General features: G+C 27.8%; 1 protein-coding gene across 1 annotated transcript in view; it reads left to right on the forward strand.

Moving 5' to 3' along the window:
• LOC145837170 (kinesin-like protein KIF13A) overlaps positions 1-17,409 on the forward strand; it is a 38,990-nt gene extending 21,581 nt beyond the window's left edge. Inside the window, exons 15-31 of the mRNA XM_082944938.1 lie at positions 1,608-1,807; positions 2,406-2,568; positions 2,903-3,049; positions 3,651-3,791; positions 4,871-5,094; positions 5,662-5,802; positions 8,996-9,283; positions 9,756-9,888; positions 10,169-10,287; positions 10,588-10,712; positions 12,711-12,834; positions 13,432-13,606; positions 14,496-14,603; positions 14,940-15,059; positions 15,339-15,425; positions 16,034-16,153; positions 16,374-17,409. Coding sequence (XP_082801064.1) covers positions 1,608-1,807; positions 2,406-2,568; positions 2,903-3,049; positions 3,651-3,791; positions 4,871-5,094; positions 5,662-5,802; positions 8,996-9,283; positions 9,756-9,888; positions 10,169-10,287; positions 10,588-10,712; positions 12,711-12,834; positions 13,432-13,606; positions 14,496-14,603; positions 14,940-15,059; positions 15,339-15,425; positions 16,034-16,153; positions 16,374-16,799 — 2,841 coding nt within the window. The 3' untranslated portion in view covers positions 16,800-17,409. The remainder of the gene's footprint in view (positions 1-1,607; positions 1,808-2,405; positions 2,569-2,902; positions 3,050-3,650; positions 3,792-4,870; positions 5,095-5,661; positions 5,803-8,995; positions 9,284-9,755; positions 9,889-10,168; positions 10,288-10,587; positions 10,713-12,710; positions 12,835-13,431; positions 13,607-14,495; positions 14,604-14,939; positions 15,060-15,338; positions 15,426-16,033; positions 16,154-16,373) is intronic.
• The last annotated feature ends 771 nt before the right edge of the window (positions 17,410-18,180 follow it).

Consider the following 18,180-nt stretch of genomic DNA (forward strand, 5'->3'; position numbering starts at 1 on the left):
TCAAAAAATTTATCATATAGATAAAAAATTAAGTCATTACCAAAAATTTTTTTATTAAAAAACACATTTTAAGTAGCTCTACAGTATCTTTTCAATCTTTTTATACTATTTAGCACAGTTTCTTACCTTAAATTTAACTTTAAACTAAAAATAGACCCAAAACTGTGTACTTTTAAAAACCTAAAAGAAATTTGAAAAACATGGAAAACATTTTGAAAAAACGAGTGGCAACCCTGATAAAAGTGGAAGATATTTCGCAATTTTTTTCTATTGAAAACTATTCTAAAGTTTTTATTTAAATTCATATTTTAAGCTTAGTTAGGTTTACACATATTGTTCACTATGTCCCTGATTATAGTTACACCATACAATAATGTTAATAAGTAATTAAACTTCTACTTAAAATCTAGTATTTACTTAATAATTTTTAATGATATACTGATGGATCTTATCAAAGGTTTTAAAAGTACTAGTCTATTAAACTTTACTAAACTCCTTTTTTGAATTGAAAACAAAAAAGACTGTATTGTTATCTACTATGCGTATTAAAAATAACAATAATTCAGAATAAACTAAATACTTATTGTTAATAGATTAAAAATTGAGCAAATTAACTATTAAACTTTAAAATACAGAAAAATTAGTTGACTTAAACTTCACTAAAAGTTTGTAGGTAATTAAATAGTCAGTCATGCATAAATTATTCAACAATTAACTATTATTTGAGTCAAAAGAGAAAATAATTATTAAGCAAAGCTAAAGTATTTGTATGCTGACTAGTTTTGCCTTAAAGTTTTATGTGATTTGAAACTAAGTTTAAAACGAACTTACAAAAATATATAGAAATAAATAGTTAGTTCGACCCATTCTCAAGTTTAACTAAAGTATAAGTTATATAATAAGTAATTAATATATGTGAAAGTTTTAAAGGTTTTATTAAAGTGCATAAATGTTTAACAAAGCTATGCAAATCATTTGTGATTATATTCAGTACGTAAAATACATTGCATTATAATTCAAATTCTGTAGCAATAAGTTCAAAGTTATACAATGTTAAACATTCAAGTAAGACGAATCGATTAGCAGAATGAAGTCGCATTCAACTTGTATAAAAGAATAAAACATTTTTTTATAGATTATCTTTGAGATTTAACTTCAAGATGACATGATAGACTGCAGTTTAACATAAATTTACCTTTTAAGCTGACTTAATCTATTTGCTTTGATTAATAATTTGACTGTAATTTTAAGATTTAATTACAACTTCAAAACATATTTTTAAACTTTTACAAGGATCATTATATTTTTAATTTATGTTTTAAGTATTTCTGTATAAATTTTAATAAACATTTATATTTATTCATTTAAAAAGTCAAAAACTAATTTCAAAAATAATAATTTTTATATTAAATTTTACTTTTGTTAAACTTTTAAAACTATTTGTTTATTTATTTTATAGATAATAAACATAATAACATTTAATTTGAACAAAAAGTTAAACAAAAATAAAATAAATTTACAAACTATAAGGAGAATTTTAAATACTTACAATTTTTTAAGTATCTTTTTCTAACTTTTTTCTATAAGTTTATTTATTTCCCACACAGGAAATCCAGTCGCTGAAAGACCAGCTCTCCATGATGTCGCCTTCCAACAGCATTATGACGTCACCGAATATGACGTCATCCGTAATGACGTCGTCGTCGATGCACGGCAGCACCTCCGTTCCCCTCAACCTTCACGATCAGCCGGCCACTATGACGCAACAGGCGCAACTGAACAACGCGTACAGGCAGAAGAACGAAAGGTACGATATATTTTATTAAAATAGTTAAAATAACTTGATTAAAGTTTTTATTAAAAATATGTAACTTAAATATCAGAATATACGTCAAGTTGTACAATTATGTTTTTTTGAATTAAGACTACTATGATTGTGATTCTTGCTACAAGCTGTTGCTTTTTTGTTTTTCAGATTTTTTTTTTTGTGTCCATATTTTTAAATGTTTTAATTGTTTAGTTGTGACTTCAATTGTTTAATTTTACGAAAATTTCAAAAGTTAAATAGAAACACAATAGTTTAAAGCTGACAAAAATTATTAAATGCTTGTTTAAAATTAAACAAGTTTTAAAGTCATATAACTCAAGCACGTTTCAAAGTCATGTATCAATACTTTAAGTTATCACACATAAATGATCTTAACTAAAGATCAGCACATTACTGTTTGAAGTTTACCAATTAGTTTGTTGTTATACTGTTTATAAGTTTTAAAAGAATAATTTAAAGAAGAACTTAGTTATAGCTCAATAGCCCTGTAGGGCAAAACTTTGCTCTACAAAAAATATTAAGTATACACTTTTTAACTCCAATTGTGAACTCTAATAATAAAAATTATATCCACCAGAGTGCGTGTTTTCAACGAGTGCTTACTTGAACTGCGCAATCACCTGGTCAAAGCGCACGCCTTGGTGAACGAAGCTAACACGATGAGTGATGAGATGAACAAAGACACCATATTCGCCGTTATATTGAGGGTGCCCATCAAAAACCTCACCCCTAATCGACCTGTTAGTTTTTAATTTTATAAATAATATTTTATGTGACTTATGTTTGGTCTAAATCTAATTTGCTTATAAAATGTAAGAAAGTTCTTGACTCTTATTGACCTGTTATTTTTGAAATTAAATTAGTGATAAATAAATAACATTAAATCCGAATTTCTAATCAGGAGTTATATTAGAACCTCACTTCCTAAACAACCTCTTTTTCTAATATATTTCTCAAGAATTTAAATGTATTTATTAACGTGTAATGTAACATTTATTTGGTTCAAATGATTAAACAAGAATTTCCTTATATATGACGTAATAATGCGTTCAATCTTGCATATATTTTTCACAGGAAGGAACACTGATGTGTGAGCCGGCGATCAAGGTGATCCGGCAGGGAAGAGACGAGCAGCAGTGGAGCGTGGACACTTTGAACGATCGCTTGTACGAGATGAGAGAAATGTATGACTGCTTCAAGAATAATCAGGATGAATTTAAAGTTAGTTGTATGACTGTTTCAAAAATAACTGTTCAAAATATAGTTTTAATTGTTTGCTAACAAAAGATCCTAGTAAAGTAACTTCACTGGAATATAAATAAAAACAAATTATACAGTAATCTTCCTATATTCTACCAACAAATGTTTCTGTGTGTCAACGAATCAACACACTTCAACTTTATTCTATGCTTCTATTCTCTCATTACAGTAATTATTTTTTTACAGAACCCAGTTGAAGTGTGTTGATTCGTTGACACACAGAAACATATGTTGGTAGAATAAAGGAAGATTACTGTATAATTTGTTTTTATTTGTTTCAAATATAATCAGGGTGAACTTAAAGTGAGCTTAAAAATACTTAGTATATGTGTATTACATAGAATATATAATTGCTTCAAAAAAGGTAATTTTAAAATAAGTGTTATTAAACTGTTTGAGGTATATATATGTATGTGTTTACTTGTACGACTGTTTCGAAAAGAAAACCATGGCAAGTTTTAAAATAGCAAAGCTGTTCTTATATTATAATAATTGCTAATCAGTGTAAAACAACTACAACAACATTTATTTAATAACTTAATTTAAATCACTTCTTTAATAGGAGTACACTACAAGTAACGACCCGTTCAACGAGATAGACAACCCGCAATCAATCATTGGGGTGGCAAATGTGTTTCTCAACTGCTTGTTGCAAGATGAACCACTCACTTATCCGGTACCTATCATCAATCAGCAGGGAATGGTATGTGTTTTTATTTTATTATGATTATTTTGTTTTTAAAGTTTAGATGTAACTTTTTTTTTTTTTTAATGTCTAGTACTGTTTAAGAGTTGTATGCTAAATGCAGATTACTAACACAGTAATAAGTTATCATGTACAAGTATAATTTTTGTTAGATTTTTTATAAACTACCAAAATGTGTCCTATTTTGTAATATTTAAGATACAGTAGACTACCGCTTAAGTACGCAAATTGAACCCGACAAAAAAGTGCGTACTTAGCACGGGTAGTGCATACTTTTTGATGACATAGTATAGTATGAAATTTAGTTGTTTGTTTTCTTTCTTAAAACTAGCCATCAAATAATTAAGCCAAATAAACAAGTGTTTTTATTTTAAGTAATATTTAATACATAATTCTAATCTGCAAAATTATTTAATAGATTTTAAAATGATTTATTTTTTTTATAAAAAGTTTTATACATAATTAATACATACATTTAATATAGAAAGTCAATGTCAGTCAATGATATAAAAAGAATATTAAGCTATATTTTTCATATTTTGTTTTGTTAGATGGAAAGTAACAAACTACATTTTGTTTACCAAACATTTTCAAAACATCGATGTGTGTACATTTAAATTAAATTATGACTTAAATATGTTGTATTTGTAGGTTTTTTTAACTTTGTCATCTAGATTTATTTATTTTATACCATTACAGCTCAAGTATCATTATTCTTTTCACTTTTTTGCAACCACTACATAAGTATTTAGTCAGAAAATGACTTTACGAAACAAGCCTAAGGATAAAGGTAAAGTTGCACCACCAAAGCCAACATATGTCTCCCGTGATAATATGAGGGAACTTCTTAGGATTTTCTATGCTGAAATGACAATGGATTCTTGATTTTGTCTTTCAAGATAAGTGCATACTTAAGGCGGGGTGCGTACCAAAAAAGTGCGTACTTAAGCGGTAGTCTACTGTACTTGATTAGTTTTAAAAGTATGATTAAATAAGTTGTTGTTAGTTAGTTGTTAAAAAATTAAGTTTTTACGTTGAAAATATACAAATTAAAAGACTTCTTTTTATAATTCCAGCTTGCCGGAAAACTGACAGTGTCAATTCAGAGGATACGGTTGGATGGAGACGATGACATTGCGGAGCTGCTTGGCAACAACATGGACTCCTCCTCCAACTCCATGGCAACCGATGACGACATCGATGATGACGTACTGTTGCGTGATGACGTCACCAACCTGCATGGCAACCAGCAGAACAGCGACGCCGTTGCTATGAAGAAGAAAAGCAAAATTGTTTGCAGGTTTGAAACTGTTTTTTTTTTGAATTTTAAATACAATTGGCAGTATAATCTATAATTTATAGTATAAGTTATAACTTTGTTTCTAAATTTTTAGAACCAAGTTTTTAATTCACAAAATCTTTATTGTTTTGTTTTTTCGTTTGCACAGCAAGAAGAACTTCAAAAACAAAAATTCTCTTGACTATAAAATCTTTAAAGTTAAAATTTTTACCCTAAATTTAAAACATTTTTATTTAAGTTGCTAATAGACTAGGTTTACCTAGTAGTCAAGTAGGTAAAAGTTAAAAGTATTTATAAAAAATTTACAATGTAATCTTTTAAAACCAGACGTAAACATGACTTTTACACGATATTTTACATAAAGTACTTCTAGAATAAAGCTTTTTTGTTTTAATTAATTATAATTTTTTACTATTCATATTATTCTGTTTAACTTAACTAAGCAATTAAACAATTTTGTCCTAGATTGAAAGTTATTTTTTATATAATTTTTTTTTTCTACAGTTTAACTACATAATAAAAATTTTCTTATTATTTGCTCATTTATATAAATAAAAAATCCCCCAGATTGAAAGTAATTGAAGCGTGCGGGCTGACTCCGACACTTTCGCCCTTCGTGCAGTGCCAGTATTCGTTTCCAGGGGGAAACCACCCTTTGACCGTGGTCCCGCCGAAAATAACCCCCGAAGAAGTTTCACCCACCCATCAGTTAGTTTGATTAAATTATATTTAAACTTTAGTTGACAACAATAATGTTAACTTTTATAAACGGTTTAATTTTAAACTTTTAAATCTATTAAAACTATTACGGACGTAATATGACTTTTAAACCAGTAAATGTAATATTGGATGATTGATCGATGTATGGCATTTAAGAAATTTAAGATTTGTTGGTAAACAAGTATGTACTCGATTATTTTAACCGGTATATATTATTTTTTGATATAGTCGTTAGAATTCAGTTAAAACCTAATCTTTGTAAACATTTTTGTATTAAGGCCATAGGGGGGGGTAGAAGCCATTTTTTGACCAAAAATAACATATAGACTTATATTATAGTAAATTTCATAATCTTTCAGATGCTTTTTTTAGATTTTAAAAATATTAAGTAACTTTTTTTTTATGACCGGTTATATAAAGGGTTGTCTTTATAAAGGGTATACAAAGGGTAACTTTAAAGCCGTTTTTCTCGAGTTTTTAAAAACGGGCTTTAAAATCTATCTTCTCCTTCATTTTTCAAGCAATCTTCTTCAAATTTTCAGGAAATGTTCCTTACATTATGAGAAAAAAACGTTATTTGTGAATTTTAATAATTTAAAAAAATAAAAATTTTATGACAAAAATTAAAGAATAAAAGTTATTTTTTATCAAAAATTTTTTTTTTTTTTCAAAAAAAATGTATTTTTACTTGAAATTTTTTAAAGTCACAAATAACGTTTTTTTGTTATTGTATAAAGAATAGACTGTTAAAGTTTAAAGAAGATTGCTTAAAAAATGAAGGAGGAGATAGATTTTGAATGCATTAGTCTTTTTTCGCCGTTTTAGTTTTTCCTTCCCCATAAGGAACCTGTTATGCGGCCCGACTTTGGCCGGTCATATCTCAAAAACTAATTCGAATTTTTAAAAACGGTAAAAAGCAACTTGAAGCTTAGTAAAAACTCTATAAAATAAGATCAACTTGTAAAAAACATGGCCTACCCCCCCCCCCCTATGGCCTTAACCTGTGCATATTTGCATAAATCCGGGAGCACTGGTTTTTTGTAAAAACTATCAGTGCTGTTAAAATAGTTATAATGATTATAACTATTTAATTTAATATTTAAATGAACCTGTATAAACTGTGTTAGTTTTATAACTGCTTGTAAAAAATATTAAACTGAGCAAAATTTAAGCTAAAAATAGTTTTATTAAGAAGTTGTATTGTATAATAGTTAATTTCTATTTAAATACATAGATGTTTACTTATGTTTTTTAGTTTGTATAACACACAAGTTAAGCTTGGCTTTATTGATTGCTGTTAATGAGAAATACTGTAATATCAACCCAAGTTGCAAAATCTACATTCTTATAGTGAAGTTTTAATGAAAGATATTTTAGAGTCTGTGTTTTTTATATAGTTGATAAGTTTTGTTTTAATTATTTTACAGCTGCTTTCGTTTTATATAATTAATTTACGTATTAAGCAAGTTGGCTTAATAATACAAATTTTGAATCTAAATAAACAAATTTAGTTTATCAAAGAAAAAATGTAAATATTTATATTTTATATTATAGTATATGCTAACACTATATGCAGTTTAACAATGTGTAAATGTTTTCTGCAACTCCAGACACTATCTATTAATAAGAATTTGTGCGGTAAATAGCTTGCATTGTTCCAGTATTTACACTTATGTTCGTTCTAATTGACTTTATCAGTTTTAAGCTGCATCACTTTTAAACTTACAACGCAATTTTTTATTGTTTAAACTAACTTATTTAGGTATTTCTTTGTATAGCAACTTTTCAAACCATTTCATAAGTTTAAATTTAAAAAATACTGACGCACCTACCAATATTTGCTGCATAATTTGCATTTTATTATAATTAGTAAAAATAGACGAAGTCACGTTTTATTTAATTTTATTGTGTTATTTCAAAGTTTTACGGAAAGATATTTTTACAACTATATAACACTGAAAAGACAAAATTTTCAAAACTGATACTAGAATTTTTTCTCTTTTTTTTTAATTTGAAATTTCAGCTGAACATTCTCAAAAAATTTTTTCTTGATTTTTATTAAAGTAATTGTGTACTTATTTATTACTCTATAATCTATTTAATAATAGTATTTAAAACTTGTTTCAGCTAACTTTTGTCTTGATTAACTTGTAACTGTTACAAAATTCATCAAAATATTTCCTTTTAAATGTTAAATAACACAATAAAGAAAATTATTTTTGACGTTTTTTTATCACTCATACTATTTTAAAGTTATTTTTGTAAATCTCAGGTTTGTTTTGTTAAATACTGGCTAGACTTTATTTTGGTGATATTTGGGAATTTTTTAAAGTCATGTGATTGTATTTGATTAATTACTTTTCGTTTTTAGTTTAATGTTTATTTAGTTATTTCAACTTTTAACTACTTATTGTAAAACAGTTTAACAGCATTCATCTAATAGCTCTATAAACTCAGTCTACTTTATAAAAAAAATTTAACTCAAATTTTTTTTTTGAAATTACTTCTTTTTATATTTAATAAAAGTCCTGATTTTTAACTATCTCTGCTTCTTATCTCATGCAACTAAACATTAACAAATATTGTTTATGTAGTTGTACATTTTGGTTGAGATCAGTAATATTTAAACATTTAAAATATCTTATTCTCATTGTAAGTAAGGTTTAAAACTCAGACAACACTTGTTTAACTTGTTTTAATAAAACTTGTTTTTTCAATACAACTTCTTCAGACCTTTAAATGCTAATTTTGTAAAATTCTTTCATAAAGTTGTAATAACTTTGAACTTAAAATATTTTGTTTTAGATATAAGTTTAAATAATTTAACATACCAAGGTCCTCTTAATTTAAATACTGCATGATGTTTAAATTTACTTATTACATTTTTTAGATTTTTTTATATATTTTATGTAAAAGTTTATATTTTTTAGTTAATTAAATATTTAATTTTAAAAGTAAATATGTTTAATTAATTTTTTATCAACTCTTTTCCAGATCCTCCCTCTCAGTGAGGTTCGATCACTCCTCTGACTTAAATTTATATTAAAAATATTTTGAAATACTTTTTCCGCGTTTTCGATTCCTACATATGATAACTAAACTTATAACAACGTAATATTATTTGCATTTGTTCTTAAAATAAATAGTTTAGTTTGTTTGTATAATAATTATTTTCCTCCAGATCCTCCCTCTCAGTGCGGTTCGATCACTCCTCCGACTTCCTGTTCGACCTGGACAACGTTCAGATGGAAAACTGCTCGCTGTCGATAGAAGTGTGGGGCCACCGCAACCGCTACGTCGACAACCACCCCAAAACGCCCAGCAACCACCACCACAAGGTGCACAGGAGCAGGAGCAGAAGGGAGGAGCGGAGGGAGACATCTAGTGGTGGCGACAAAAAGGAGAAGAGGAGAAACGTGCAGCGGATCGAGGAGAGGTCGGAAGAAATCGAGGAGAATTTGCAGGAGAGGTTTGAATTTTTTTTTTTTGTAAAAAAAATTGTTTGCTGAAATATTACTGGGTCTTAAAATCAGTTAAAAGGAAACATTAGTCGTTTTAATTTATGTTTTCTCTGGGTCATCTTGCAAAGCCAAGTTTAGACTAGCGATGTTCCAAAATGAAATTTAACTATTTTGTTTCTCTAAAGTAGTTTATTCGCGAGTCTGCGATATATTTCTGTATTAAGTTTTAAATCCAAGAATTTCAATTTTTACTGCGTGCCTTATAAAAAAGTTGCAGTTATCATGGGTTCTACATATTAAAGACTTTGTATAAGATATATTACTCTAAGAGTTAGAGGTGAAGCGTTAGTTTTAGGGATATCCGTGCTAAATTTATACCTATTTAGATTTTGTTCGTGTTTTGAATATAAACTGATTTACGAGTTCTTCTTAAGAAAACTCTGTATATAGACATCAAATAGTAAAATATAATACAACCAGATGGTCGGAAGTAACAAAGAGATTGCGGTTGGATGTTCGGATAATGGAGTTGACGGATAATGGAAATTACGAACCCGTTCAAGTTGAAAATAGAAGTAATAACCCCAGTTGCGGCTGTTTCATGCTTAAACAGGTTTGATATTTCTATTTATTATAAAAATTAATTATATTTTTCCAGTTTGTCGTTTAAATTTAAACAATGGTTTTTGTTAAGTTTATTAGAAATTTAATAATAACAATAATATGACAACAAACGAAAACTTAGCAACCATATTAATATTTATTGCTTAAGGATAATTTTTTAACTAGCCAATATTGCTTTTGATTGAAGATTATAGCATTACAGTAATAATGCCTATCTATATGAAATAAAGTGCTATTATTTTGTAAATACAAAAACTTTTATAATTCAGGGTCTATCCAGGAGGCTAGAAGTGCAAATAGCGCCTATTGAAAAATCAGGTTCCTTACCTCTTTTGTGTGAAAATTTGGGAAGCGTTTTGGCGGGAAGTATTTCAACCATTAGTGACAAGTTTGTTTAAAACTTTTGTTGCGTATTTGAATACTAATAAGCTCAATAAAAATATTTAATTTAATATACTTGTTTCTTTGTCTTTTACTAAAACAATTGGTCTGACTTTGTTTTATGAATTTTAGAAATTTGCAAAGTTAACAGAAATTAAATTTTGTCAGAACTGTATAATGACAACAAATCCTGTATAATTTATTTTTTTTATTAAGCATGTTTTTATTATCCATGCATAAAATCAAGTTTATTTGATGAAACTATTAAAAATTACTTAGTTATTAACATTTTTAAACTTCTTTACAGAGCGCCAGGGCTGGACTCATACCAGGACAGGGACAGTAAATATCTGGCTGACCAGTGGCTGAAATGTCTGAACAGGAGAAAAGTCCACCTGACCAGAGAAATTGACGCCATCACCAAAAAAGAAGGTTTTTAATGAAGACTATAAAATGTAAAACCATTAGTTTTTAGCTATTCTGTGTTCATAAAAAATAATAGAGATAATGTTATATTTTCAGGGTTGCCACTCGGTCAGGAAAAGTCAGGAAAAATTTGAAAAAATTACAAAAGTCAGGAAATATGGAAAAAATGGGGGGTTTTGAAAAAAAGTCAGGAAAAGTCAGGAAATTTGATAAAATTTAAAAAAAGTCAGATTTTGTCAGTTTAAATTTAGAAAATTCCTTGTTTTCCAAAGCGTTCAAATGGTAGAAATTAATTAAAAGTCCTTCAAAGTCAGAAAAAAACTCCAAAATTTTCCTAGAAATTTAATTTTATTTCCAATGCCTTCATCTGGTATAAGTTAGTAAAATATTCTTTACAAAACTGCAAAAATTTTCTATTAACATATTAAACAAGTACCCTACTTGAACAAGCTGATTAAGTAAGCTTTTAAGTATTGATGATCTGTAGCAAGGACACTACCATAGTGAAACTGTGATATATAAACAAAAGTTTATCTAGCATAATTTTCGAATCAAAATGTTTTTTTGTTTAAGTAAATAATTGAGTTCTTTATAACTAAGCAGTTAGTTTAGTATTTTATGTAACAAGTTAATGTGTATACTTTACCTCTTTATAATTTTTTTAAAGTTGTTTAAATTTATAACATAAATTATAAGAGAGGAGTATGCCAAGACTAAGATTACTTATTATTTGTATTTTTTTTAGAGTAACTTAAGTTTTTAAAGTAAATAAGAGTATATTTATTTGTTACAATTTTTTACTAAATGATAAGAGGAAATATTTTATAAATGAAGTAAAAATAAATGAGTGCCAAAAAGAAATAAATAAAGCCCATAAGTTGTGGCTTGATTTAGAGAAAAGATTCTCTTTAACAAGTGTAGAGGCAGCAGATGAGAGCGATTTAAATAAAATGAGGCAAATGATTTTAACTGCCAAGAAAATTAAGCGGTATGCATGAAGGAAACCATATCTTAATTAGATGAAAAGGTTGAAGTGCTAACTAAAAAACGGAGAAATTAAATTTTAGTACATACATTTAAAAAAACAGTATTTGATTAAGTTCGTTATTGTTTTAATGTTTTAACTGTAAAAATTCGTTATTGTTTTAAGGTTTTAATTGTAAAATTTCCTTATATGTCGTTTCGTTTATTTAGATATATTTAAGCTCGGAAATTATAAAAAAATGTGTTCTTTATTGTTTTAAGGTTTCAACTGTAAATACTTGTTATTGTTTTAAGATTTTAGTTGTGAAAATTTGTTATTAATTCAAGGTTTTTATAGTAAAAGTTCCTTATATGTCAATTGTTTATCTAGATACATTTATGCTAGGAAATGCTAAAAAATTGTGTCTTTTTTCAGACAAGCTGTGTTTATTAGGTAATAATACAAGTATTTTGCTGATAGAGCTTATTATTACAAACATCAATCATACACAGATAGTTTAAGTGATGTACTGGAAGTTTGATGATAGAATTCAGCAAAAAACTGTTGTTTTTAACCTGTAATAAAATTAGATTGAAAGCTTTATATAGTTTTAAGTGTTAGATTATGTATTTTGAATCAGTTTAATTGAAGAGTTTGATTTAGAAAAGTCAGGAAAATTTTGGTAAAAAGTCAGGAAATTTTTCTTAGCTTGATCAGTGGCAACCATGTATTTTATTCTACAAGAAAATTGAACTATTTTATGGGAAGTAATACTTTTATTTTTAGCATAACTAGTTGTTTTTAAAAAAAAACTTACTGCTACAAGTACTGAATATAATTGCATAAACTAGTAACGAAAGAACGGCAATTAACTATCCTAAACAGTCAGATTTTTAAAATTTATTTTTTTTATTTTTTACTTTACTGCATTAAAAATAACTAATTACCACCAATTTAAGAAAAGACAACACTTGAGATAAAATTATTCGATCAGTAGAGTTTCATTTAAACTTTATCAAATATACTTATATAATTTACAGACAAGACAGCACTTGAAAGTGAACGTGAGATGAAATTATTCGATCAGTGGAAACAACTGACTACTGAGATGGAACTCGCGCAAGTCGGTGGGAAGGGCATACCTGGTAGTCCTAATGATAAATGGTACGATTTTTGTATGTTTATTTATGTTTAAATATACTTGCAGTTTGTTGAGTATATTATGTATTTAAAGAGCCTAAGATGTATAATATATAAAAAATATTCTTCACTAGCGCTATGGAAATTTTCACTGTACTCGCTTATACGTACATAGTTTCTTGTAAATAAAAATCAAATTTTAACACAATTTTTATGTGGCCTTATAAAAGTTAAATACTAGTTTACATTTTTCTGCATGTGACATAAAAATATTTCCTCTAACAGTTTTTTCAAACAAGTGTCATCTGTTCATTTTTTAAATTTAATCGCCGAAAAAACTAATAGTTGAATATTGGCATTTTACAACACTTTAACCTGTACAATTTTTTTTTAAACCAATTTATTTACAAACCTTCAAGGATCGCCCCTGTTTTTTGTATTGTAAGTGTTGCATTATGAACTTAGTTTTCCAAAAAAATTAAAACCTGAAATTAAACTATGTTACCACCCAGTGTCGCCCGAAAGGAGGGGAACTAGTATAAGCGCTAAAAAAAATTTAATCCGAATTGTAATGTTAAACAAAATTACAATTAGTTATAAAACTTTTTACCTTCAACATAGGGTCGCCCCCGAAGGAGTGGAGAGTCACGTACCGCTCTTGTACTTGGACCTGGACCCGGATGAAGTGGACAACATGGACGTTATGAGGACACCCGCAGGACTCGAGTCAGACCTTCAGGATGAAAATGTGGGCAGCTTCGTCACGCTTCAGTTCGTCCGGCCGACGCAAGCCAGTGTTAGTATTAATGTTATATTTCATTCGAATACTTTTTATTTAAAATGTGGGCAGTTTTAATATTAAATTTTATATGTTTTTTATTTAACATTTGCAAATTTTTTTAATGTTATTCATTCTAGAACTTTTATTTTCAATGTGGGCAGATTTAATATTATAGATATTAAAATTCTTTTTTATTTAAAACAATAGCATTTTGTCTGGTAACGTAAACCAGTGCTAGTTGGTTGTTGTGTAGAATATAAATTATGCTAAAAAACAATTTATAAAACGAGTAACTGTCGGAATAAAGTTTTGGTTTAATTTTTTTAATGACCTAAATAGTTGATCTTATAAGACTTTGTAAGTTATGCTTAAATTTTACATTTATTATAAGTTGAGCAAGGTGTTAATTACTGTCTAAGAATAGTTAAGTGTACGAATTTTTCATTTTAAACACACTTTAATTAGTTTATAAAAGGCTTTATTTAAAACATTTCAATTTAAAACTGTATTAATATGTACCTTCATGTCTATCTCAAACATTTTTTTACATTGTCTATTTCAAATAAGTAGCTCATAAACATTGGTTTTAGTACTTATTATAAAGAGTATCTAAAGTTTGTTTTATTTAAGTATATTCTCACATTTACCCTTCTATTTTAAGTTATCTTATTATACCAAACTTATTAATACACTTTGATCAGTTTGATAAAAGCTTCGTTGAAAATATTCTGATGTTTAAAACTATATTAATATGTATCATGTATATTTCTCAAGTATTTTTTTAATGTTTATTTTTAAAAAGTAGCAATAAAAACCGATAATGTTTGTACTTGTTATAAAATTTACGTAAATTGTGTAGTTTTAATTTTATTTTAATAACTTATGATTTATTTTTAATCAACAGCATGACGGAGTGGTGAGCGGACTCGTATCTTGGGATTCATCGATCCATGACAACCCCGCGCTTAACGTCGTCACTCCCAGCAACAAAGCCGTCTATGTCGTCATAAAGGTTTGAATCTTTGTTGGCTTCTAAATATTACTTTATAATTGCCTTATTTCGGAAATTATGTTTTGAATGCAAAAAATGAGCTGTATTTTTACAATATATTTATTTTTACAGTACATTTAATAACAGTTGGCACACTTTATACTGATTGTGATTTTGTTTTTTAAGGTCATATTTATGGTTTTAATGGTAGAAGTTTTATTATTTTGGTGTACTGCTAGTCTTCACTATATTTTAAAACGCGTATTGAAATCAACTAATGTCTTGTTTTGTCATCTCCTAATAATATATATATATTGCAAATAGACTTTGTTAATCACATATTACGTCATAATACAGGTTCACGTAAGATTGAGCCACCCAGCTTCGATGGACATCGTATTGAGAAAAAGAATTCGAATTTCCTTATACAGATCTAAATCGTTCTCCAGCAATTTCTTCAGAAAGTCCTTTTCTAAGGTATATTCTTATGAACAAAAATCTGAGTTTTTTTTTTAACTTTAACTTTTAAATTGCAAGCCGTTCTTCATCAAATTACTGCTAATTTTGACTAAAATGTTTTGAAGTAACTTTGTTGAAATAGATAAAGAATACGGTTTGGAATGAAAAAACTAAGGTATTTTTAAAACAAACAAGCTTTTTCAAATAACCTGTATCACCATATATTCCATTTAACAAGCCGCTTATAAAAACTTTACATATTTGACTTTTTTGTGAAATACAATTGTGTAAATATAGATAATGGATATGGCTTGGTTGTTTGTGTTGAGTTTATTTCGACCCCCAAACAATAACAACTTTATTCTGCCACTTTATAGCTGTCAGGTTCAACATTTTTTAAAGGGTTTTAGTACATATGATGCGTTTCAACATCATAGAATCATTGCTTTGGATTTTTTTGTTAACATTTTCAACAATGTTAAGGTTTTCATTAGTGAAAAGAAGTTTTTTTGTTGACTTTAAGTTTTGTCTAAAATTTAAAGGTTTGTTAGATTGCGGTGCAAAAATTAATAAGCTTGTGTTACTTGATGATTTAAAGTTTAGTCTTAACAAAAAAAATAAACTGCGTACTTAATACTAAGATAGATTTTGCTTATTATAACACAACTGGTGTTGACCGTGGAAAGTTTTAAATTGATAAGTAGAAAACTTAGCTGACCATCACAACATTTAACAATTAAATATTAACTTTATAAGTAAGAAAGTATCTAACTTAAAAAAACTGTAGTACTTAAATGGAAGATTTTTAATTTGCTTCCTATATAATTAAATTGCGAATTCAAACGTAGTTTTGTGTCTGATAAATAAATCTTTAATATTATTTTTTGATAATAAATAAATAAAAAATTTTCAATTTTTTCCTGATAAACTTAACAAATAATCAACCTCTTGTTTTTTGTACCACTCGTGAACAGTTGGATTATTTCAAACAGACCAACACAAATTCCACATCCGGGGTTATTTACGAAATAGTCAGCGGTCTCCCCCTCAATAGTTCGGAAAATACCGACCAGGAAATCATGGCGCTCATGGCCGCTTCCGGCGCGCAAAATGTGAGTTTTTGTTGGATTTTCTATTGAATTTTTTAAAGCTTTTCAAATTAAAAGTCAACGTATTTTTAATTTGTTAACATTTTAGCAAAAAATAAGTACCGAAAAAAAGTATAAAAGCATTTAAAATGTTTCTTTATTATGAAATCATGATTAACATTGAGACGTGAAGTTTTTATACACAGGTGTTAACTGTTAAAAAATCAATTAAACATGTTTACAGCTCGAAGCGCCACTGAGCGACGAAGACTCGCTGAACGACTCGACAACTCAGAACACGCAGTCGCAGGGGGGCGCTCAAGAGGACAGCAGCGCGGTTGTGACGTCACAGTCGTTCGAGACGTACGTGGTGAACGTGTCGCGGTCGGTGGACCACATCATCGCGCTCGACCGGCTGCGTCAGGAGCTGGCGTGGAGGGCGCTGTTGCTAGGCAACCACAACGTCAGCAGGGTGAGGAAGGATGACGTCATCAGCATGATAAGCAGGTCGCGGGGGCGCAACCCCAACCGCGCCTCCTCGGTCTACTCGCAGGCGGTCCACGGCAACAATCACCATGACAACCACTCGCCCCACGGCAACCACCTGAATTTGTCGGGGATTTCCCAAAAGTCGAACTCTTATTTGAACGTGAGCGACCACAACACGTGATTAGAATAATTATTTCTTTGCGTTTAATTTAATTGTTTCTACTTTAGTTTTTAATCATTTCTGTGTCAGGTTGCTTAATAAAAAAAAATTAGTTATAATAATTTTTTGTTTTTCTTAAAACGACAGTTTAGTTTCTAAGAATTTTTTTTTGTGCTAAAATTTTATTGTTTTTCAAGTTTTTTTTATATATAGCAATTGATGATGGATTGTAAAATATCTTATAGTTCTATTTTATAGATTTTTATAGAAATAGTTTTTAAGCTTCTTTTAGATGATAAAATCAAATTAAATCGTATCAGGCGTTGCTACTTTATTGGATTTTGTTTTTTATCATCAAGTTTCAGTTACTTCTATCAAAGCTTTCAATACGATTTTTTTCTATCAAAATTTTTTTTTTAATTTTTACTACAATTTAAAGTGTTACAGGCCGGACTCTAAAATGGCCGTGATTTTTTTTTTTCAGGGTAAAAATTACAAAAAAACAAATTTTCATATATATATACTTTTCGTGAGACATATTTTAAGAAGCAATAAGTTTTGTCTGTCCTTTTATTTATTTTTTTTTTGTGCAAAATTTCTGGATTTTTTCTTTGAATTTTTTTATTTTTTTTCTGGCCAGCTTTTTATTTATTAAGTAAACTAAAAAAGTTTTATTTTTCTAAGTTAGTTACTTTTTTTTTTTCATTAGTTTTCAGAAGAAAAAGAACTTAAATTTTAATGGTGGCGGATTATATTTTACTATTTTTGTTTAAAGTGCCTTTTAATACTTAATGGCCATTCTGATATTTTATGTAAACTTTAAAAACTGTCGATCACCAAATTAAATTGTTAAAAAAATGTCAAAATACATTTTAAAACTTGTAGTCTTCTACAGTATCAATTATGCTATTTACTTCTTTTATTTTTTGATATATATTTTTATATATCTCAATAAGAATGTGCTTGAAGCTAAAAAGCATATGTTCCTTAAAAAGTTTTAAAATTTTGTAACTCACATGCATTATAATGTACGATTTATTCAAGTTAAGTTTTACCCAAAAGTAAGCTACCAGAACTTTTTGTAAGTTTAATACGTTTTTATTGGTTTGTATCCAAAGTTTTTATTTAATGTTTTTCTGAAGACTAGTGATTAGCTATCAAAAAAGTTACAATTAAAAATACAAATATAAAATACACAGTGCAAATGTTTATAAAACTTAAATTTAAAAGAACTAACTTTTCAGTTAAAAAACTCAAATTTTAATTGACTATATTATATATACATATATATTAGAAAATAAGGTGATTATTTAAACTTAATCACTTTCTACAGAGCCCACTTGAAGGGCTTTTAATTTATTTATTAGCAAAATGAAATTTTAAAATTTCCATAACATATGTT

The sequence above is a fragment of the Thalia democratica genome, chromosome 5 (assembly GCF_965202585.1).
Source record: "Thalia democratica chromosome 5, ktThaDemo2.hap1.1, whole genome shotgun sequence".
Taxonomy (NCBI): domain Eukaryota; kingdom Metazoa; phylum Chordata; class Thaliacea; order Salpida; family Salpidae; genus Thalia; species Thalia democratica.